The 23,760-nt window shown below is 36.5% G+C and overlaps 1 protein-coding gene across 2 annotated transcripts in view; it reads left to right on the forward strand.

Moving 5' to 3' along the window:
* HOOK3 (hook microtubule tethering protein 3) overlaps window positions 1-23,760 on the forward strand; it is an 85,223-nt gene that overhangs the window by 18,581 nt on the left and 42,882 nt on the right. For both annotated transcript variants that reach the window (XM_066181585.1, XM_066181584.1), the window contains exons 3-6: window positions 4,575-4,647; window positions 12,852-12,902; window positions 15,923-16,055; window positions 18,098-18,165. In XM_066181585.1, coding sequence (XP_066037682.1) covers window positions 4,575-4,647; window positions 12,852-12,902; window positions 15,923-16,055; window positions 18,098-18,165 — 325 coding nt within the window. The remainder of the gene's footprint in view (window positions 1-4,574; window positions 4,648-12,851; window positions 12,903-15,922; window positions 16,056-18,097; window positions 18,166-23,760) is intronic.

Genomic DNA, 23,760 nt, shown 5'->3' on the forward strand with positions numbered 1-23,760 from the left:
TGCAGAAGAAATTGCTGACACCATCAGAAGCTTTTCACTACTGATGTAGTGTGTAATAGCAAATAGCAGAAATGTGTTCTGTGTAACCAAGCATGAACTTTTTGCTTGCAGTCTCAGCTGTTAAAAAACAGGTGTTGGTAAATTCCCAAAGAACATTTTCTTCCTTATAGCTTTAAAATTTTATCTTTGAGTTTCAGCTTAAAGTACCATTGAATGTAATTCTCTAGTGCTAACTGAATTATATTTGAGGAAGAAATTCAGCCTACTCTTAGGCTTATCTTTTATGTGTTACTTTGTAAAATTCATTGGTTCTATTCAGATGTGATGATCCCTCTGACTAGCACTGGTACCTCTGACTGGAATTGATACAAAATTCAGTAAGATAAAATGCCTCTACACATTCGGTGTTGATTATTTTAAAGAATGTTGTACTCTGGGAGTAAAGAGTGGAAGCAAAAGAAAATGTTTAATTTTTTTTTTATGACTAGACTGTTGGCTTAAAATTGTGTAGCTCGTGCTGGTAGAAGTGCCATAGCTTTCTTTTGAATCACATCCTTTTTGTTTTGTGTAGCTTCCACTGATGTTAGTTATGTTTTCACTGTCCACTGATATCCCTAGAATAGCATGATTTCCTGTTTTATGCTATGTTTTAAAATTCTCCTTTCATCCCGCTCTGGAGACTGTTAAGGGTGTCCCTCTTGTTTTGATTCTTCCTTCCTCTGTCATACTTGCCTTGGTAAATGTAAGCAGTGTTTTCTTTTGTCATCTGTACAATGTGCCCCTCTCAATGAATTATTCATTTATCATATTATGCGTTGCAGCATGCTGTGTATGTTTTGACACATGCAAAACACAAAAGCCATGCTTTTGTATAGCACTGGGGGAGGGAAATTTTTGTAAACATGTTTTTTGAAGCAGCTTACTCTACCACTGTTAAAATGAGTAATAATCATGAGTTATACTACATGCTCTGTGGGTTGGTTTTCTTCAGAAGAGTATTTCTATCTCTTGGCATCTGTGATGCCGAGAGATGATTGCTTAAATAAAGGAAAATTTGCATACAAAGATGGAGATGGTATAAATGAGCACTGCTGAAAACATCACATGAAGCGTTAGAGCATTATCAACAGCGTAAGTATCTTGTGCTCTGAAGAAAAGTCCCAGTTATCTGCAGTACTACTGAGATAGTAGGCAAGAATCAACTGATACACAAATACCTTTCAAAACCTGAAAATTATCCAGTGCTAGAGGTTGTATAAGTTTGAGTCTAGGCTCAGGAACTAACTGAATTCAAAATACTTATTCCATGCACGAGTTGTCATCTCATGGTAATGAAGATGTTCCAGTCAATTTTTTGATAGTTTAGCTGCTTACTTCTCAGCCACACATTTTCATATTTCCTTAGGTGATACTTTTTCAAACACTGTGAGAAGAATGCTGTTGCTTCCAAATGAAATGGCCTAAGGTGGTTAAAGAACTTTGAATTTGATTTAATCCTGATCACCCAAAATATAGTGAAGGGAGACTTGTTTGCAGCAAGGGCTGTGAATGAATGATCTGATATCTGGAATTCCCCTTTTAAAAGTTTGTTTAGAAATTCTTGTGGAAAAGTTTTTATTTCAGGTTTGATTTCCAATAGTTTGTTATATAGGGAGAGCATTGCTGTTGGTATTAGTAATGAACTTTGATTAGACTTTTGAAGAGAAAGAAAATTATAATAGTAGGTGATATAGGTTAAGGAAAGGATGATCATTCTTGATTTGATTGGTGTTGATACCAAATTGTTGCTTTTCTGCTTATTGTATTCCTGGCAAAGTGTTTTTGCAGTGTGCTATTAATTATTGTGTAACCCGTATGAAAGTTCACTAAAAAGAACTGTTGGTGCTGTTTTGACCACTGTTACATGGGTACTGATTTCAAATGGATTGCTTATCAGCTGTTGGACTCTTGGATGCTTCTATGAGGTTTGTATACAGACAAATAAAAACCCAAATGGGATTTGTGGGGGAAGACTACGACACTCAGTTTAGATTTATTTCTCAGGGACCTTCCTCAAGTATGTCTGATGGCACATGTAAGGGTTTAGGTAGCCTGTGACTTTCATCAAGACTGTAAAAGGCAGTTGCTGGCCCATGTGTTACTTTTATTACAGCAGTAGCTGAGAGAAGTTTCTTAGTTGCTTAGTTTCTGCTGAATTTCAGGCTTCCAAAGTGAAGTGAGTTGGACCTAACTCTGAAATCTTGTTACTGTTCCTCAGCTGGTGCCCTTACTGGTGCTGTTATTGTTGAAAACTGGGTATGCAATTATCAGCTACCCAGTCAGTCCAAATATAGTTTTGCTTGTGGGTTGTTGCTTATGCTTACCCATGTCGTTTCTTAGAACCATTATTTGCTATGAAAACGGCATGTCAAGGATTGATATATTTATGGCACCGCAGCCTTGAAATATCTGTAGATGTTCGTGGCCAGGCGCAATCCTTAAAATTATGAGATACAATCCTTAAGGAAGTCCTGTTGGGTTTTTTTTGCTGGGGAAGTACAGGTATTACCTGCTTTCTCTCTCATAAATACTTTATAATTGTGAGTCTGTGAGCTTACTTGTGTGTTGGCAATTCCTGGAAGACCCATTTGACAGTCATTAGGGTGTTTTTTGAACCCCACACCTAAAATTGGATTTGAACTGTCATTCTTTTCATTAGTGTCCAGATGATTTTGTTGTGATTGAATGGAAATTAGGCAAATGAAGACTTTTTAATTGAGGCTTTTTTGTAAGGAGAGCTACTTGTCTCATGTAAAAGCTGAATGTGAATATTCTTCATGTGTCAGAGATCTTATATATACTTGAATCAATGCCATTCTTAGATTTACTTGTCTTCTTGTGGCAGAGAGGCCATTTGAAAGCTATTTGGAAACGTATATTTCAAAACCAGATGATAGTCTGGATAAGACACTGCTTTTTCGGTTTTGTAATCTAAGATTCTGTCATCTGTGCTAGAACTGTACTGTTTTTGAATGGAAGTAATTTGGAGTCATCAACTTAACTAATAATTACAGCTGTTCTTCCAGATATATGTTTGCAGATGCCATGTCAAGGGAAAAGAAATATGTAATCTTCACCAGAGTCTGTAACAAAGTGTGTTAAAATAGCAGTCAAAATGTGTCAGTAGAGAAACATTGCTGTTTGTGATATTCCTCCATTGTGTATTGTAGTTGTAGTACAGCTTGCAGACCTTGATGCCTTGTGAGAAGGCACTGTGGAGAAGATGGAATACAGCATGTACTGTGCATCAGATGCTAAGTGTGGCTGCAAAGTTTGTGGCCTAAAAAAACTACTGATGTAATTGCTGGTTTACAATATACATGATGTGGATGTTATTTGAATCTTCAGCCATATTCAGAGTTTTCTTGAAGTTTTGCCAAAAGGTCTCATGGCATCTTGCCCTTTAAAAAAAGAGCTCAGTCCAGAACTCTTCTATGTGTAGAAGGTGCAGCAGTGAAATCTAATAGTAATCAGTGGCAAACGTAGCAGTGTAAGTCCAGAAAATAGAGAATTTCACCTGAAACTGTAACACAAACTCTAAAGAGCATTTTGCTAACAATAGAAAGGCTTTTTTTCACTCTGACCATATTAACTTTATATGTTGGATGAAATATGAGCCTTTTCTTATGCTTTCCTACTCCTTCAAAACCAGTTATATGTAGTACATTCTTTCTCCTTTATTCTGATTATAGCATTTTCAACATTTTCTATGACAAAGGGAAAATTTGACTGAGCAATAGAAAATGTTGGACTTTTAGATGATCTCTGTGCTTGGCAGCAAGAGAGAGTCTCAGGAGGTGTCTTGAAGAAGCAGCTTGTGAAAGATGCTTGGAGAAAAAATGAATAGGAAGAAGTTGTCCATAGAAATAGAAGTATACTCTGCAAGCAGTAGGAGTTCTCTGTTCCTTTTCTTGAGTGCCTTGTCAAAAGTGCACAGGGTAGAAAAATTTCTGAGGAAGGATGTTCACAAAAAGATTTGTGTAGAGTTACTTAAAACTGATAGTGTTTGGTAGATGAAATAGTGAAGTGTGTTCTTGGTCATGAAAACTTCAACGATGCTTCCTAGCTTTTCTCACTGTATTGAGACGGCATGTGTATTGTTCAGTTTCAGGCTTTCGTTTTAGAAGTTGAATAAAAGTAAGCAGTGTGCAATGGTAGGGATCCATAATATGTGGAAAAGTAGTAATTTTTAACAATTTTGAGAAACGCAAGTTAATATTGTTGCAGCACCAGAGCAGAAATTAAGAGGTAGGACTTATGGAGGGAAAACTAGCAATATGCATTCAAAATACAAAGAAGCTTCCTCAAAAGCATAAGCTGCTTGTGACACACAAATGAAGCTGTGCTGTCAGCAGGGTGCAAGATGTTAGAAATGTGAGTAGTAACAGGATTATGAACTACTATATTCAGGCAATGCGTCAGACACAAGAGGTAGTAATTTAAATTAATTCAAACCTGAGATAGGAGCTTAATGACAAATGTGTACTCACAATTTCTCTAACGTATTTTTAATGAATACACTTTTTATCTTTCAGAGATCCAGCTTACTTTGACGAAAATTGGCTGAACAGAATCAAAACAGAAGTAGGAGATAATTGGAGGCTAAAGGTATTTGACTTACTTTACTTGTCTATGAATCTGTATTTCAGTTCTTTATACAATATTGTGTCTAAATATTCTCACATTTCTGGATTAGGATCTTGCTTTATAGACAGCATTTTGAATTTAAGACCATTTTAATTGTATTTGTTTTTATCTTGTGTTGTCCTGCACAGTTTTAGCAAAGACATTTTGAATTTGTAAACAGGTTTTAATCATTTAAAAGGATAATATTAAAATAAATGTTATACATCGATTACCTTTCATTTTTCAAATGCTGAATGAGAGATTTTTTTAATGCGTAATGTGAAAGCAGCTTTTAACAAAGCAACTTTTTTGAGAAGCAACTGCATAAAAATAGGAACATAATAAGCAATATATTTAAAGAAAAATGTCAAGGTGTTGCTCCCTTTTACTTTGTCAGCTCTGCAGAAGTACTGAGTTTTAAGGGAGGAAGTTGTGTTTTTTCTGTGTTTCTACTCAGCATGGTTTTTAACCACGGTCTGTTTTCTGGGTCATTTGTATCACTTGGCATTCTAGCACTTCTCTGCAAACCTGAAGGAAATAGAATTTACAAGAACTATGAATGAATTTTGCTTTAAGATATGAAGAACACAGTCTCACATGCAGATGTTAGTGTAGTTTTTGACAAGTTTTGTTCAGAGAATGATCTATGTTCTTTTCTAAATTTCCATTTTCAGCCTGACTAATTCAGGGGAAGAAAAATAGTTATGAATTTACTGTTAGTTCTTGTTTCCTGTAAAGCCATTTGTTCCGGCCACCAAAACCAATTCTTAGAATCTGAGGAAGAACTACAACTGTGAAATGCTCTGGTACTTACAGGCTTGTCTACATCACTCTCTGAATTGCGGAGACACACAGACAGAGTGCTGCCTGAGACAAAGATGGAGCACACTTCTGCTGTTTATGTTTTGACTTGGCCAGGAAACCTATCAGCATGGTTTCTGCTGTCTGACCAGTTGTGTGAAGGCTGGAATGCTTTAGAATGTTTTGTCTGTTAGAGCTGCCAGCAACAGTGAGGGTACCTTGATGAGGATATATTGACTGACTGGTGAATAAAAGACATGATCCCTAAAAATGCTTAGGACTCTTTTGGCTTCTGCTGCATATAGAGCATTTAATATAAATGAACTTATCAAAGTATTGTATGGAATGGCAAGTGAACAGATGGATACAAGATCTTACTTTTCTGTAAAATATTTTTTGCTAAAGAATATTGAAATCTTGGCTGTTAAATGTGGAGGATAACAAACTGAGAACTGATCGTTATAATAGCATTTGAGCTGACTGAATGTGGAGCAGCAGCTTCTAAAACTGTCATATGGAGTTTGAGGAATAAATATTTTATGTCTCCCCCCCAATTTGGTAGATGTGAAAGCTTAGCAGGTGCGGGAAAAAAAAGCCGAGCAATCTAGTAACTTCCTTATGTGACTGATGTTGGCAAAGCCTCAGGTCAAATTTCAGTTTCTTGCTGGTGTCATTCCATCATGTTTTTCAAGTGCCCGTGTAAACAAGAACTAAAGACTGATTCTTTTTGTTTTGTTTAAGAAATATGTATAATTCAGCTTTTTGTATACATTTTTGTAGACCACTTCCCTTTTCATGAAGAATACTAAAAGGCACAAGTGTGGTACTTTAACTCTTGTTTTTTAGTCAGGAAAGTAATCCTATACTTTGCCAACTGTTCTTTATATGTGACTAAACATTATTAGTAGTCTAGTTTTCCAAATGTCTATCATCCAGTCCTTCATTTAAAGTCGGGCTTGTAGGAACACTTCAGTCTGTGCATTTCTAGTGATAGAATTGTTCATCTTGGAAAACACTTAAGATCAAATTAACTCTACCAAGTCCACACTAAACCATGGCCCTAAGCTCCATGTCTACACCTCTTCTAAAGACTTCCAGGGACAGTAACTCACCTACTTTGCTGGGCATCCTGTTCCAATGCTTGACAACGCCTTTGGTGCAAAAATTTGGTGCAACCTAAGGCCATTTCCTCTTGTCCTGTCACTTGCTAACTGGGAGAAGAGACACCCTCACCTCACTACAGCCTCCTTTTAGAAATGTATTCATTATTACATTTAATATGTGGGCATCTTATTTGCATGATTCTAGAATATAGCTTTCCCTTCATGCTTTAAGAAGTGCCATGAGAAGTGATAATTGGATTATCTCAAATGTTGTGGTAATGAGCTGCATGATTTTCTTGTTGCTGAAGATGGTCACTCTTTGCATCTTATGCCATCTGGTATGACAGTCACCACTTGCACAAGCTCTTGGTATCATGAACCACATAAAAGAGCCAGTCTAGCTGGGGAAATACATAAAAGCAATCTAAAATGTAATGTGTAGGAAGTTTTGTGCAACAGTGGTTAGGAGGGCTGGTAGAGATTAGTGTAGGTCTTGTACAGCCCACCTAATCACTGCTCGTAGGAGTACTCAGAAAATTATAGAATCACAGAGTTGTTAAGGCTGGGAAAGACCTTTAGGATTGAGTCCAACTGTCAGCCTAGCACCACCACTGTGTTCACCACAATCCATTATGTCACCAAGTGCCTTATCTGGACATTTTTTCAACACTTCCATGGATGATGACTCTACTATTTTGCTAGGCCTAGTCTGGTCCTATGCTCTACAACCCTTTCTGTGAAAATCTTTTACCTAATATTTAACCTAAAACTTTCCTGGCTCCACTTGGGGCCAATTCTTCTTGTCCTGTCCCTTGTTACCAGGGAGAAGGTAATGAGTGATGTGATTGTTAATTTTAAATTGTGTGTTGTGCTGTATGGAGGAGAAACAAAAACATGAGGCTGAAATATTTTGGGGGAGAGGGGGAGGCATGGGTTTGGTTACTTTATTTTTTTTTTTTTTAGCATTTTGCTTTTCTGTAAAAACTGCAATGTTTTTGCTGTTGCTGTACCATTAAAAAAAAAAAAAACCAACCAAAAAAACCCCCCCCAAAAAAAACCTCACAGGGATGTTTTTAAATTCTTGGTTTCAGGGCAAGTTGCCAGACTTGAGAAATTGAGCAGTGCCCAGGAGAGAAAAGGGGAAACGCTAAAACTTGAGGAGCTTGCAAAGTAGTCACCATTCAGCAAGCATTCTGGTCCTTAAGGCTGACCAGTTCTTTTATCTACTGTATTTAGTGTGGAAATGTTATGCTCATAGCATGTATACATCAGTATACGTAGTAGTTTGTGTTTTCCCTTGGGGCAACAAAAAAAATTTCACTGCTGACTTATCTGCAATTCTACGATGGTTTTTAAAAGAAAAAAGCAAATACATTAACTCTTTCTTCATGTACAATGAACGCTTCTATATAGTCCAAATTTAAATTGTGTACAATATAATATTTCATGGTTGAGGAAGATGATATCTTGAACATATAAAACCTGTACTGAAAATGAAAAGCAGCTTAAAAAATAATTTGATTGCCAAAATTTTGCAGAAATTACTTGAAAAAATTACTGATTTGATACATGTGCAGCAGTTTTGGTAATTACAGAATAAACTGTTGGCTTTCTGACTGAGCGATGGCATAAAATTGTCCCGCTTTGCCCCCCATTCCCTTCCATTCAGTTAGAAAAGGAAGCTTAGAAAAGGAAGGAAACACATTGTTCAGCTTGATTTCTGAGTTTTTCTTCTTCTGAACTTTTCTTTTTGGCTTTCAGACAACAGCATCAATTTAAATTCTAATTGATATTTCTAGTAGCAAGCTGTGTTAGTCTTGTGAACCTTTACTATCTAATCTTTCTCTAGGTTCCGTCTGTAATCAGAGATGAGACATGCTCCTGCGAATTGCAGTTTAAATCAGAAGCCAAATGGCTATTAGAGTGATACAAACAGTGCAGACACGTGCTCCCTCCCCTTCTTGGTGTGTGTGCACACACCCACCCACACCCTCGTGCCCACCCACCCCTCACCCCACCTGTTAACTGCAAATGGATAAAAATATACCTCAGTGGGATATCTGAAGCTTATTGGTTAAGAATTCCCACACCACTTGAAAGTGTGCCCTAGCAACATTTCCAGAGGTTATTCAAGATCTGAAATAAAAAAAGAAAAGCCAGTTTACACAGAACCTTCAGCACAAACAGGGTTTCAGTCATAGACATGATATAAGGATAATGGAAAATGGGAGTTTGGCTGTCATAATGTTGAGGAAAGACCAAGAAGTTAGATAACCCATGCTCCCTTTTTGTCAGCCATCACAAGCTTAAGGACATTTTCTGTTGCCATGTCATTGGCTTTTCCCTTTGTTGCACAACTATATTATTAAAGAGAGAAATCTAGACAGACTGCCCTTACAAACCCAAGATTGGAAGCAATAAGTAAATTGTAATTAAATAGAGATTTTGTATGACAAGTGAGAATAAAAGGAAAATAGGAAAAAAATCAAGCAACCATTAAGTCTTATGGTGTTGGCAGATCACATAATTTCTGCTTTCATTCCAGTTAGTTTATCAGGTTAATGCTGTGTAAGAAGGGTTAGTCTCATACTAAGCACTGCGTGCTTAGTTCGTAGTGGTGTACGACAGCCGAGATGGCTGTTGACAGTAATGGTAATTTAACACAGAGAACACCTGCACCACTCTGGTGTGGGTATTAGTGAAATTTAGGTGTTCAAAGAAGGAGGGAGGATATTCAGGTTGCCTTTGTGGATGCAGATATCCTGTCATTCATAATATATGTTTGGGAAAGTAAAACAGAAAGGCCAGATGGTAAAGAGATTGAATTGAAAATGGATAGAGGTTTGTCTGGAAATACTTAATGGTCCATCTATTGTGAATTGTAACACATTTCAGAGGCGAAATAAAGCACAGTTGTCACTTTTTTTACTTTAGTCAACTTCACATATTTTCCAGCAGAAGTATGGGTGCAGGGAATGAATGCTAAAAGGTGTTGGGAGGGTAGAGTGTATATTTTTATGAAAAGGAAGAACTCAAGTTGCTGATGGAAGCGAATAATCATCCCATGTTATCATGGGCTGACATCCAAACAGTGATTTAGTACTTTGTAGTCATATTCTATATTGGCAGTTCTGTCTGTTGTGTTCTTATATGACATAATTTAATGGTCTTTGTTAGCTACAGTTGGATTTTCCTGTGTGCTTAAGAAAGTGAAAAGTAATTCTGAAAAACCGTCACCTGCTGTGACTTAGAATTCTGATTTAATTGGTTGTCTTTAACACCTTCTTGGGCTGTTGTTCATTTTCATACAGCTGCTTAAGGTCTTCCTTTCATATGCTTTGGCCTCATAAATGTTGCTGGAACTACTCAGTTCAATTTCAAAGTACGAAGTATTAGCTGTAGTCTCCCTATGATGATCCTCTCTCCGCCAGGGCAGTAAAACCATCTAAGTTTATTCACTGCAAACAAGTTAGGAAAAAAATGGAGAGCTCTCTGAATAATACTGAAGATCATGGGTAGGTTTAAGTCAGTCTCAGTCTTTAAAAAAGTCTATAAAATAGCTGCTTTAACCTCACAATTGTCTGCCAAATACAATATTGTGTGCCAAATACAAAGATGGTACAGTTCATTCTTGAAAACAAGCTACCATGGTACTGTTGATTGACAGTGGGATGAAGTAGGACTGTGAAGATTTCTTTTTCAGTTTGTTTGCTGTTCTCTTCTTTCAAGGATGCTGCCCTATAAGCCGTTTTTCATGACAAATTTTGTTCAATATTGGTTTTGTTACAGTATCTCAACTCTAAGCACTATAGGAGTTAGGTGGAGAAAGGTGGCTCTCTGTGTTTAAGAGATTTTAATTTGAAAATGCTTACAAGGAGAGGGGAAGAGAAGTATTTCATAGCTTTACATTTGGTTTCTCATTCTTTTGGGATTATGTTCAAGTTCAAGGTTCCTCACAATGTTCTCATCGGTAAACTGGACTTAAATTCTGCAACGTGGCCCTTGCGTTTCTGTGGCTCTTTCTGCAGCAGACTCAGGTAAATTATGAACTGGAAGATATTAATTAATCAAATTTGAAAATAATGTTCCAATCAGTGTGGTATTCTTTGTGGTGATTTGACGTAAAATTTCTTAATTTCTTTAAATTCTTAAATCTGTTGCAGACTTTGGTTATGATCGTGCATTGCATTTCAGTGGTGGTCTTGGTTCATCTTGGGCAGACACCTAGGAAATAGTTGCAGCTCTTACAGAACCATGCTGTGTTATGTGTAATAGTACAGTAAAACGTGAGCTTTGGTGTAGAGGGTGTAAACTGCCTATTATGCCATAATGGGAGAGACAGTAAATGTTCTTATATACATGCTATATTGTAGCATCTCCAGTTCTCATTCTAGGTTGTCAGGGTATTTGATGTGTCACTTGTCAGGTCCAAAGGAATTTGTTTTTTGTATGACTTAAAATTCAGTGATAATGGAGACAGTCACAATGTTCCTGTATCTTAATACAGAATCAACTTCTGGCGCTTGTTTCCAAAAACGGAGTAGATTAATAGGAGTAAGGTAATCAGATTGCCATCACTTTGGTTTTCCTGGCAAAAAATCTTTTAGTGTATGTATCCTGTTCCTTTCTTGACTTTGGAATAGACTTTCATCACCTCAGTTTGTTTGTTGACCATATTGAAGTGTTGAGTTTGTCCCTGGATTTCGGTATCACATTTCCTAACAACCGTTAGGTCCATTGAAAGGTAAATAACTTCTGTCAGTGGACAGAATCTCCTAACTGGATATTTCTGGAATGCAGTCTAGAACATAAAACTTACTGTAGGCTTCAAGGGCAATTAGAACTTGAGAGGTTTTGCTCTCCCTTCATTGCAGTTCCACAGTTTGCTGCTGTGGCTGCTGCGGACAGCAAGAGAACTTTGTGAATCCTGTTTCTATCAGTTTTAGTCTTTGCAGATCCTGTTTAAACTTCAGTCATACAATCATTTAGGTTGGTAAAGAGCCTTAAGATCAAAGAATCCAACCATTAACTGCCAAGTCCACCAATAAGTCATGTCCCAGTGTACCCCATTACACAGCTCTTTGTACACCACAGGGATGGTGACACACAGTCATGTCCTGGGTGTCCTGTTCCAATGCCTGATGACCGTTTTTGATAAAGAGATGTTTCCTGATACTCAATCTAAACTCTTTCTGGCAAAACTTGAAGACATTTTCTCTTGTTCCATCTCTTGATACCTGGAAGAGGAGGCTGACACACCCCCCCCCGGCTACGCCCTCCTTTCAGGGAGTTGTAAAAAGTGATAAGGTCATTCCTGAGCCTCCTTTTCTCCAGGCTAAACACTCTCAGCTCCCTCAGCCACTCCTCTGTCTCTGGAAACAGTCTGCTACTTCTTTTATTGAAATTCTTTTCTTATATACTTGAACAGTAATTGGTGTTAGCAGTTACTTTCAGCAAAGATCCTTTTTTTTTTTGGTCTGAATTTTACCTATGAGACGCATGGGCATTTTTATAATTTTAAACACTATTTTCAGAGACTTGATGCAAATGGATTTTGGTGGGAAGGGAGCAATACTCAATACTAGAGAAATGTGACATAAATTATGTGCAGCAGAAGGTACTTAACTGGTGCCATTGGTTATGCGAGTGTACAGAAGCTACCTTTGTATAGCAGTGAAGTCATCATGGAGAAATGTGAATTTTGCCAGATATTGTAAGACAGACATTCATTTGTAAAATCTGGGAGGGGGGCGGGGGACAGAGAGTGACAAGAACAAAAATGAAAGAGCTAAGAGAAATAATTAATGAGAAAAATAACAAATTAAACTGACATGGTTTGGGAATACAGGATGATATTGAGCAGTAGCTGGTTTTGATTTGAAAGAAAAGGTTTATCTCTGCAGAAAATAGATTACTAGGATACTTCAAGAGAAGAAAGGAGGAAAATAATGTTTCAACTTCTGGTTGCAAAGATAATCCTAAGATGAGCAAGTATCTAAAAACATTCATGCTGTAGGATCTGATTTAAAGCCTATCCAAGACAATGTTATATTTTTCATAAATTTGAATGGGTTCTGTGAATTAATAAAGACTTGTGATCACATCTGGAAGTCTGATCATAATCGCCTCTTGCATAACTTCCATGATTCTAAATTTAACTGCAGGTAAATAGATGTAATTATATCCTTCTTTTGTGTGATTCTTCTGTGATTACCCACTTTATGATCATTTCCTGTAAAATATTCCCTGTATTTATTGTATTTCCTCCTTCTTGTCAAATAGGTAAGCAACCTGAAGAAAATTTTAAAAGGCATACTGGATTACAACCATGAGGTAAGAACCATTTGAACTAATCTGCATCTACTTGCATTTTGAGTTACGTATTTTAGTTAATATCTGTTGAAGATAAATTGTATTCTGCAGCTTAAGTTCTGACATTTTCTTGCAAACATTTTGGCATATATAGTGATTTGTGTCTTATTCCCTAGTCTTGGCCTTCTTTAAAACTTCTCACCTGCTTTATTGAATACTGGGGAGTACCAGGAAGCCTGATATGGACATTTTCTCTTGTAAAGAGTAGATGGCTTTACTGACCATGTTCTGATGATGGACTTTTTGTCTGATGTACTGTAACGTAGCTGTATCTGATTTTTTTCCTTCCTCCTCTGCAGCTGAAGTCTGCTTTTTTCCTTTTTTTTCTCTTGAGGAGAGTGAGTAAATAGCATTTCTAGCCTCTCCCCCCATTAAGATTTTAAATTAAATGTTTAAATTCAGGGGTATTGGATTCAGCCCTTGTAATTTCCTCTTATTTTGAGCAAACTCAGCCTTTAATTGCTCCAGAGGAGATAGTATTTTTTCTTTTGCTGGTGAATCTTCAGCTGAAATATGCTTTCAGTGATGCTTGAGACAAATTGATCTGTACAGGTGGCAGCACAAAATCCATAGTATGCATGTTCTAGACATTGCTTGTTTCAAAATATTGTCTTCTAGTAAATACTACAGAGATTAAGTTATTTGTGAATAAAATTAAGTACTTCAGAAAGAAAAACAGTCTTAGGAGGTCATCTTCAGTAAATGATTAGGTATCCATGGTTAAATAAATGTTGAAAACTGATGATTAAGCAATCTGGTCATGTCTGGAAACACTAAAAAGAAACAGATCGGGTTTTTGTTATGGAAAATTAATATTACTAAGACAAAGTGATGCAAGCTTCTTTTTGGTTGGTTAGCATGTATTATGATTAAGCCTCTGGTGCAAAAACTTTACTACTAGGCAAGTTCTGAGTGGTTTCATGCTGATTAATTTCTGTAAAGGTAGTGCACATTTATAAATCTGACTGGATTTTGGTTTAGCTTGTTATTTTTCCTGCTGAGACAGTGCTGGAGGTTATAGTAGAGGTGATCTGGATTCTAGGAATGAATTCTGCTTATGTTTTCCTCAACATTATTCCCTCCCCCAATACTAAAATATAGATATGTATGTGGATTTTACCTGATGTAGATAAAAGCCTTTGAAAAATGTGTGTTACTGTTATTCATCCTCAAAAATTCAGAAATTTGTATCGCATTCAGAAGAACAATCAGTAAAAATGTTACATTTGCTGTCTTTGTCCATTAAAGTATAAAAGAACAACAATTTAAAGTTAACTATTTATTGCTTTCATGCTTTGTTCTACCTCATTTAATCTTGTGGCAGACCTCTGCTGCTCTGGAACTGAAACTTTTTTTTGTAAATGTATTATATTTTTGTCTTTTGAGAATGAGTTAAATGCTCTTTTTCATCTCAAGATACTTATTGTGGAGTCCGTCCTTCATTTTCATATTTCTTTCAGGGCTTTTGATGGGTTTTTTGATTCTTTTTTCTAAACTAATTTTTTCTCTTGTTTATTTTGAACTCTGTTCACACCTTCACATTCTTGGCTTTTTCCTCTTTCTCAATCTTGACCCCTTCCAATTCAGCTTTCCTCAACAGGAGTTTTACTGTCAGTGACTATGAAGTCACTGTAGTGTTGTTAACTTAAACCCAGCATTGTATTTGAAAGAAATTCAGGAACTACAGATAAATATATAAATGCATATCAGAATCAAAAAATATTCTATTTTCTATTATTGCAGTCTGTATACAGTACAGTGGTAGTATTTTCCATTGTGGTTGATGCATTCACAGAATTCTTTTGACCTGAAGGAAGTGTTTTCCAACAAGAGTGAATCTTTAAAGTATACAGAGATTTGTAGTGGTGTTGAAGTTATTTCTTTGAGAAAACTGCTTTAAAATCCTACCGTTCCACAATAAAAAACACACTGTGCATAATCAGAACAAAACCAGAACACTTCCACAGAGCCCAACCCTGCTAAACTTTAGAATGGCTTGTTTTCTTTGTATTCTTCCTATATGCTATGCTTTTTGTAAATGCCTTAACATGATTTCTGTTTTTCTTGGGTATTGCACGAAAAAGAGCATGCAGAAAACACGACTGATTCCCTCTATATAGTCATTGTTTCCTTATTGCACCGTTTGAGAAGTTACAGTTTCTTTTTATCTGCAATTAATGTGTCAGATGTGTTTAATTCCAAATTTCATATTAATGATTTCCAACCCTCTGTTCAGTAAAGAGCAATTTAGCAGAATTGTCTAGTTCCTTCTAGACAATTAATCCTTAATGATCTTTAATGATAAATCAGATAACACTAATTGCAAGTCACATGGGCTTTTGTTTTGCAAAGTTTTTTCTTTCTTTCTGCATGTGGGCTCTTTAATTACGTATCATTGTACTACTACCTCAGATTGTCTTCATGAAACAACTTTCTTAGCTGTAAGACCTGCCAGATATCCTTAAATTTGCTAAAAGTGAGAGGTCTAGTGATCTGAGCTTTTTGCTGTCTTTTATTTGTCACCTGTCAGTGTTAGACATATGTGTTGGATAGGTGAAACATTTAATTTTCTGACTTTGTAGTTGTAAGAAATGTCAGATTTGTTTGTAATATCTTGTGCTGCAAGAGGTGCTTTTAGTTGAATGTTTTTAATGGAATTCTTAAAAAAAATTAATTAGCCATGTGGTGGCCTGCTTTTGTTAGCTTTCCGATCTGAAGAGGAAGAATCTTCCTAAGTATTTATCTAGTAGTTACTTGTGAGTTGAGACAGTCATGTTTGTCTTTTCCTGAATATTCTATGTATCAAGCAGTATGATTTTATACTGGGCTGTTACATGTTAGGCAATTTAGTTTGTTTTGAGGGTGTAAACTATGGTAAAGTAAGAGTGAATTGTTTTTGATTCTGAATCATCTTCATATGAAATAAATGGATATGTGTATGTGCAGTGATACAGCCATGTGTGTACTTTGTCTTTATGCAGATTCTAGGGCAACAGATAAATGACTTCACCCTTCCTGATGTTAACCTGATTGGAGAGCATGCTGATGCTGCAGAGCTTGGGAGAATGCTTCAGCTTATTTTGGGATGTGCTGTGAATTGTGAACAGAAGCAAGGTAATAAATTTGGAGAACATGTTTTCTTGGTTATTGTGCAAGTACTAAGGAGAAAAAATTATGTTCCTTGGGTTTCTGTCAGAAACAGATTAGGTTTTTTTTTTAAATAATGATGACATTATTTTGTTGTACAAATAGTAACTGTTTTTTGGTGTAAGCTTCACTACTTTTGGAGACTCAGACTGAAATTGAATTTTCTTCCGACATTCATTTATATTTTCAGTTTTGGTTTGCTGAGTTGAAAAATCAGTCTACAAAGAAAAAAAATATTTGGCACACCGTTTAATCATTTATGAGGTAGATCAGGATAGTTAACAGTGGAAGAATGTGATTATTGTGTTACTTAGCGTGACTTTTGATTGTAGAGATGCCTTCCAGGCTTCATCTTACTACATGGCCAAAAGCCATCAGTATGACTGGTGCTTGGTCTGAAGATGTCTGGTGTGATCTGGGATACTGTAGTTTCTGAGATGACAATCAGGTAATCCAAAAAGTCACTTCAGGCCACTTGCCAGATGATTGAATCCCACTTCAGCAGTGCCTAAAGGAGACTCCTGCCTCTCTACCCCCGTGGCACTGACCGTAATTCTGACCTGCACAAAGGCAGTAGAGACCCATTCATCTTTCTTGAAGATGCCAGAGAGGATGTGATGAGCAGTGGAGATGTTTGTTAAAGTGTGCTACATCTCATGTTCTAAACTTCCCTTGGGTGCAAGCTCTTTATTATTACCCAGATACCTTAAATTACACTTAATTCAAGCCAGATGAAGCTAATGGTAAATACAAACATTTATTCTAAATACTTAAAACAGGAAACATAGTCATGTGTGGGAAAAATAGACATGTTGGAAAATGAAACTATTTTTAGTGTATTTATTTTACAGTTGCATCAAATATGTGTGTCTTCCAGATTTAGCTCATTTTGTGTTTGATGGCTGCCAAAATTTCAGGCCTTTTGTCTTCCTCTTGCTTGGTGCATCTTAACTTTACAATTAGTTTTCCCTTTTCAGTTTTCTTAGATGACTAAATCACTTCGGTTTCTCTGTCTGAAATTACTTCTGTTCTCTTAACCAGGAAGTGGTCTGGCTATTCTGTTAATTAAATAGAAGCAATGTTCTTCCACGAGTACATAAATAACTCTGGTTTATTAAACGTCCTGTCATCTCTGTTTTATATAAAATTATCTTCCTTTTGGTGACTATTTGTCATTTTCAAATGGGAAGTGTATCTTATTCTTGTGTCCCCTTTATTCTTTCAGTCTGGACATTAAAAATGCACATTTGAAATACGAGAACAATCTGATTTTATGTACTTTCAGTGAGATTCAGCATGAGCAAATAACCCACTTGAAGGTGACTTTTTCCCCAGCATCTTTCTTTTAATCACATCATTAAAAGAATAAAGGAGATGATGTTTGACTGGAAATGGTATCGTACTGGGCAAGTTATGTACTCCTCAACTTAGTCTAAATGTCAGAATTTGTTCTCGTGACTACTGTATTGTCTTACAAGGTACTTCTTGTACACAAGGTACTTCTCACATGTACACATAGCTGAGAACTTCTGAGGACTTAAAAATTGGAGGGGACTTAATTTGTGATGTAGTACAGAAATAAAAACAGATACCAAAAATGAACATGAAAGTGCTTTGAAATGAGAATGCTGTAGGAAGGCAGGCTGTTACTGTTTTCTTACAGAAAAGAACAACCTATGCATGGATCATGTACTCCAAGAGCCGGAATAGTTTTGCTACAAAGTGAAAACAGGATAAAACTAGTTATTTCAGGGGTGTGAGGTGCCAGGGAAAAAAGGAAACCATGTACTTTTTTCATTGTTGTAGAGTTCAAATAAGCCTGGATTTATGTCTGAAAGGGCTTGTGATAAAATCTTGTTGAATTTGTTGGGGTGGAACTTGACTGGTGATTATACATTTCAGTGTCATCCATGGCATCTAGTCATTTTGTAGGAAGAATGCAGCTTCTATCTTACTTTCTGTATGACTTGACTTTCAACATTGACATTTCAGAATGTTTTTATTTTCAGAGTACATCCAGACTATAATGATGATGGAAGAATCAGTTCAACATGTTGTCATGACAGCCATTCAGGAGGTATGCTGGGATGCCCATAGTGTGTAAAAGTTCAGTCTCTCATTATTTTACAGTAGTCTGCTTTTTCCCACTTAGGAAAAACTTAGTGGGAAGTAAAGCAAATAAGAGGCATAAATATTTGCCTTTTTACTGTGAAAAAATTCTTATTTTTCCTTAGAAAAATCTTGCTTTATGTCAAGGAACTCTGGTTGTATGTCCCACTTTTCTTTAAATCTAGAAGACTGAAACTTCTAGATATTTTTGAGACTGGGTTCCCTTTCCTTTTCTTTTCTCTCCCTGTGAATCCTGAAGTGCACCAGATTGACTTTATATGGATTACCAGTTACTGTAGAATTTTGTCAAAATTTGTACCTTGAAACTGAAAAATTTCATAAACTGTTTTTGTTTTTTAATTTAGTAGACAAGTGAAAAGAGAGAAGTGGGTAATACTATTGTTTTGTCAGCTGTAGTGTTATAAATGGGGTGATTATATAGAACATTAACATGTATGAATAATACAATAGGCTGATGTGCTTTTACAAGTCAGTCAGTATACTGCAGTGCATTTTGTGAAAGTGTTCTTCTGTGGTAAATCAAAACCACAGTGTTAGCCACTGAAGCTCCCCTGTGACTTACAAGAAGTCAGAAGTGCCTGTAAGAGAAATGCCTATCAGATGGTTACTGCAGGACAGGCCAGTAGCTAGGAAGCCAGGAAATCACTAGTATCCTGTTTGTTTCTTCTGAACCTGGACAAGAGAAACTAAATTCCACACTGAGCTTTAGAGCAGTTTCTCATCTCTGTAATGTCTGAATACAGAGAAAGAAATATCAGTGAGCCTACATGGGAATCTGTCCACAGTCATCACTCTGACCAGTGCTGTATCCATGCAGTCATACATTCAGTTGTCAGTGTGTGGTCTGCTGTCTCTAACATAGCAGAGAGGACCTTTGGAATGAAAAGAATCATTGTCTAAATCATCTTCCAGTCAGTGCTGCCAAGCACCAGTTCGCTGGAGTTTTGGAATATTTTACTTTTTTTAAGTTTTGTAACTGCAATATATTGTGTTTTGGTGAATTTTTCTAGTTTTTTTATTAAACCCAAATTGCATCATCGCTGTCTTCTGCACCAACTTGATGTAGAAAATCTTCTTTAGTCTTCTTTATGTCAAAAATCTATTTGATTTTTATAAGAGTCTCCTTTATTTGATAAAATAAAGACTTGAAGCAGGCCACAATTTTCAGCATTTCTTAAGTAAACTTTGAACTTGTTCAATGTTTGTGCCCTTTCTCTGAGATGATGAGTAGAAGTAGGAAGAAATCACAGGGTAAAGGTATGTTCTTCTGGAGCAGATTTTTAAAATTCAATGAATCAAAAAGCTTATTATTTAGCTACTGGCACAGTTCTGAGTGATTTTAATGCTGCTTTCCAAGCTGCTTAGAAATTGAAGGCATTTCAGGACCAAATGAGGAGGATCTCAAGGGTTTAATGAAGAGGCGAAAAGGTGTCTCAAACTTGGAGACACTTTGAGAACAAGGCCTCTCTCCATTATTTTTCAATGGGCTTGGAGTTTGGAGAGGTCCCAGTCAGCTAGAAGCTCGCAAATATTATTCTGGTTTTCAAGAAGATAAAGAAGGAAGATGCTGTCAGTTACAGGCCTGCCTCACTTCAGTGCCTGTCAAAATTATGGAGAAGGTTATTCTGGGAGTTAGATCATAGCCAGCACACAGATTGATATGGGACTTTTAAGGAGGTGAATCTATTTCTTAGACTCATAGCAGCTCTTAGAATTCAAGTAACTTAGAAAAATCAATATGTAGGAAATCAACTATATATGCATATTTGAAAAGTTGGTATGTCACCTAATCCAAACATTCCAAAGCATTTGACAGTGCAGGTAGTCTTAAAAATTAGGGCAGAGGACCTCTCTAAGCTTTACTGATGTATTATGCAATTCATTTTTCTGTTTCATCTGAGCACATACAAATTTTTTTGATGCTTCTTTGGTTATCATAAATCATCTTACTCATGAAAGTATTTCATGAAGCACAGTATAACAAGTTTGCTCAATTTTTTTTTTCATGAAGAAGATGGTTTTTCAATGGAAGAAGAAGCATTTTATATGCTAAATTTTATTCAGTTGTTTCATTTTTTATTTACCTGTAACTGCAGGTGAATAGAAATTTCATCATTTACTTTCTTCACTTATTTAAATTTTTAAAATATGCCTTGTGCTCCATAAAGGTTTTATAAATGAAAGAGTGATTTTCTATTAGTTTTTCAGTGTAATCAAATTGATCTGGTGTGTTGTCACCACTTAGAATCTGAGATGCTAATCTGCAGATGTAGGTATCAAGTTGTGCACAAGATACAAGATTAAATATATTAACACGTGTAATATAAAAGGTTTTATTTTCATGATTTTCAGGTTCTTTAAAGGCCCAAAAGATTTTCTTAGAGAAATTATTTTGTCGCTTATATATTCCCCTTGCCCTTCCCTTTCCCCTTTCCCTTTTGTCATTTTCCCAAGTTTCTTCCTGGAGTAGCCAAGTTCATTGTTGATTAAGGTAGTAGATGAGGTAAACAAATTGTTTGCCTTTGCTATTTAGGGCATCTCTAAACTTGATCACTTAGCAGCTCTCTGTGCAGGTCAAGTTAAGAGTCAGAATAGTGTTGGGTAGTGTTAGAACTTGCCAAGGGGGAGTAGGAAAAGGTGCTTACTGTCTGGGTTAACACCAGTGGTATTACTTCTACTTTTTGGGTTTCTGGAGTTTTCCCCTCCTCTATTTTGTCCTGGTTGTTTACAGATTTGTCTTGTCTGAAGTAAAATAAGTTTTTGAATAGTTAGGAAATTATATAGAAGTATTTTACTGGGTCCGTCAACAGATAGACTGGAGGTAGACTGGGTATCAACTGGAGGAAGAAGAAAGTCCAGCTGCTTTAAAGGATATACAGTGTCAAACAACCATGACTTAAAAACTAAAGATGTTCTAAGAAAGAAAAAGAATGTGAGTACAGAAGCTAGGTTTTGATGTTGCTTTGTGGGCACTTAAGCTTATACAGTATTATTAACTGTAGAAAAAGCATTTCAGATAAAGCGAGTGTTTAGGATTTCAAAATCATCAACTAAATAGAGCAAATTGTGTTTGCAAAATCATGTGTAGGGGAAAAAAGCTTTCATGATTCAGGTTATTCATGCATGCAGGTTTTGTGATTGTTTCACCCCTTCCCTAATCTTCATGTATCCATGACAACACAGCTTGTTCACATTTTACAGTGAAAGCGGTTAAAAAATGGAGGTTTTAATAATACAGGATTAGCAGACCTGCAAGTATTATGCAAGGTATCATACTGAATCTATGAGCATGAAAAAATATAGATGTAAAGGATTAACAGGGAATGATCGCTGCTGTTTATAAAACTACACAAATAACTGTAAGAATTGTCATGTTGTCCAGCTAATTGCATCATTTAAAATCCAGACTGACCTTTATGCAATATAAACCAGAAATAGAACAAGCCTGTAAATGGTAGTTGCTAGTTTATTTCACTTTGGGAAGCTCTTAAGCAGGCTTTTCTTTCTCTTTAGAGGCCTAATGTAATTGCTTGAATTTGCAAGCACATTTTTAATGTTTCCCTTTTTATAATCTCTGCACATCCTCCATTAAAGATACATGTGAAAATAGGTGATTATACTATACTTACACTAAATGATGAGTTTGGAAATGAAAGCCAGTTCCAGTGCTGCAAAATTGTGAAGGTATAACCTTTTTTCCCTTTGTAGCCTGGCCCTGTTGAATACTTGTGGATGTGAAGGGAAAATAAGAAGGCCACTTCCTTCTGCTTTGTATTCTCTTGACTCATTTGAAGTACAAATGAAATAAAGTTTGCCCCTCTAAACTCAAAAGTATTGTCATTGATCCACACCTCTCAAAACCACATACTCTAGGATCACATTTGCAGGTTGCAATGTGACACTTTGAAATGACGTCAGTATTTTCATGATTTTTTTTCTGACTGAGCTTTTAAGAAAAGGAAATATATAGAAGAAAACAATATGGATATTTGCTTTAAAAATTATTAACAACCTACTAGTATTGTAAGATTAGTAATAAATAATGCAGAAAGAGCTGATGTGCCATTGCGCAGGTAACTGATTAAATGAGCATTTTGCAACTCTAAATTTCAGTAATATAAGAGAACACTGATTGACCAGAAACACAGTCAATAGGGCAAAATAGGTGAGCCTCTTACCTTTTATTTTTTAGGTGGATGGAAGGTGTAGTGTGTGTTTCAAGTTGATATACCTATCTGTATGGACTCTTAAAATATGGCATTCAGTAAAAGTTTTCTTGAAATTTTTAAAAAATCTGAAGAGAGAGAAGTTTGGGTAGGTGAGTGGAGTTGTGTGCTCTATTGGCTGTACAGTTTATGGTAAAGTTTTTGCTTCTCAGTGGGGAGAAGCTGTGTACAGGCAATCCTGAAACAGAGCATGGTCAAGACATTTTCTTGATAAAGTATTTATATATTGAAAGTATGTGAGGAGATGTGTAGGGAAAAGATGGAGGCACTCCTTTGCCATGATAATTCTACCTTTACATCACACTTCTTAAAATTGTTTTATTGTTAACTGATGATCAGAAGTTGAATTCCTGTGTTCTTTTTGAGTTATCTGGCAATCTCATTCTTTGTCTGATTGTGATACTGGGCACAAAACAATCCCTTAAATTTTGTCTTTAGCTTTTCCACTATACATACCACAGACTATCCAATTGCAGGGTGCTTTCTATTGCACTGAGTCATGTAAGATACATCAGCACATGTGTCTGTAGCTCTTGTCCTTGATGCCTCATTCACATTTCCCCATAACATGTACCCCAGTGTACTCCACGGAGTGAAATCCACACATGCAGTCTGGTACACCCAGACTATGTATCTCCAGTGCCTAATGCTATTCCAGGTTTTTGCTAAGGGTTCTCAGGGGCAGGATGTTTTGGAAGAGATGGCAAAACTCGTTGAAGAAAATAGGGATTGTATTATTAGCCACGGCCTGCCTTGTGGCAAGTCACAGAAAGCAGTGTCACCACAGTGGCCTCTAGCGGGTTGTGTGGTCGCTTGTATTCCTTTTACTCTAAGTCTTGGACAGGCCTGTTGAGCTGGTTTTTCAAGAGGAAGTTGTGTTAGGGCCAGAAAGGGGTGGTGGCTGTTGGGGACATGTTGTATACCCTTACGGGCTACATGCAGCATGGGACCTGCCTGTTGGAAAGTGCTGACTTAGCAGGTGGAACTTACTTGTGTGTGTGTATGTGTCCAAAGTGTGCTTGTGAACAGCACTGTGAATATAAAATAGTGAGAGGAGTTCAGTATTTGGCAAATATGGGATATCCCTGTTAGTCATCTGGAAAAGCTGGTGAAATGCAATATTCAAAGCGTGTATGAGCATCACAGAGCAGGGAGGGATTGGGAGGTTTTGTTTAAACGGTAATCAGCTTAGAAAACAGGGTCCTGCATTGAGGACAAGTTTGTAATGCCATTAGATATGGTAATGAAAAAGACTTCATTTTTCAGGGGACAGCTCTGAGGCTAGGGACTTTCTAATTATGGTTGCATAGAGTGTG

Source organism: Chamaea fasciata, unplaced genomic scaffold, assembly GCF_029207755.1.
Source record: "Chamaea fasciata isolate MVZ Bird 193981 ecotype frontalis unplaced genomic scaffold, bChaFas1.0.hap1 SCAF_4, whole genome shotgun sequence".
Lineage (NCBI taxonomy): Eukaryota > Metazoa > Chordata > Aves > Passeriformes > Sylviidae > Chamaea > Chamaea fasciata.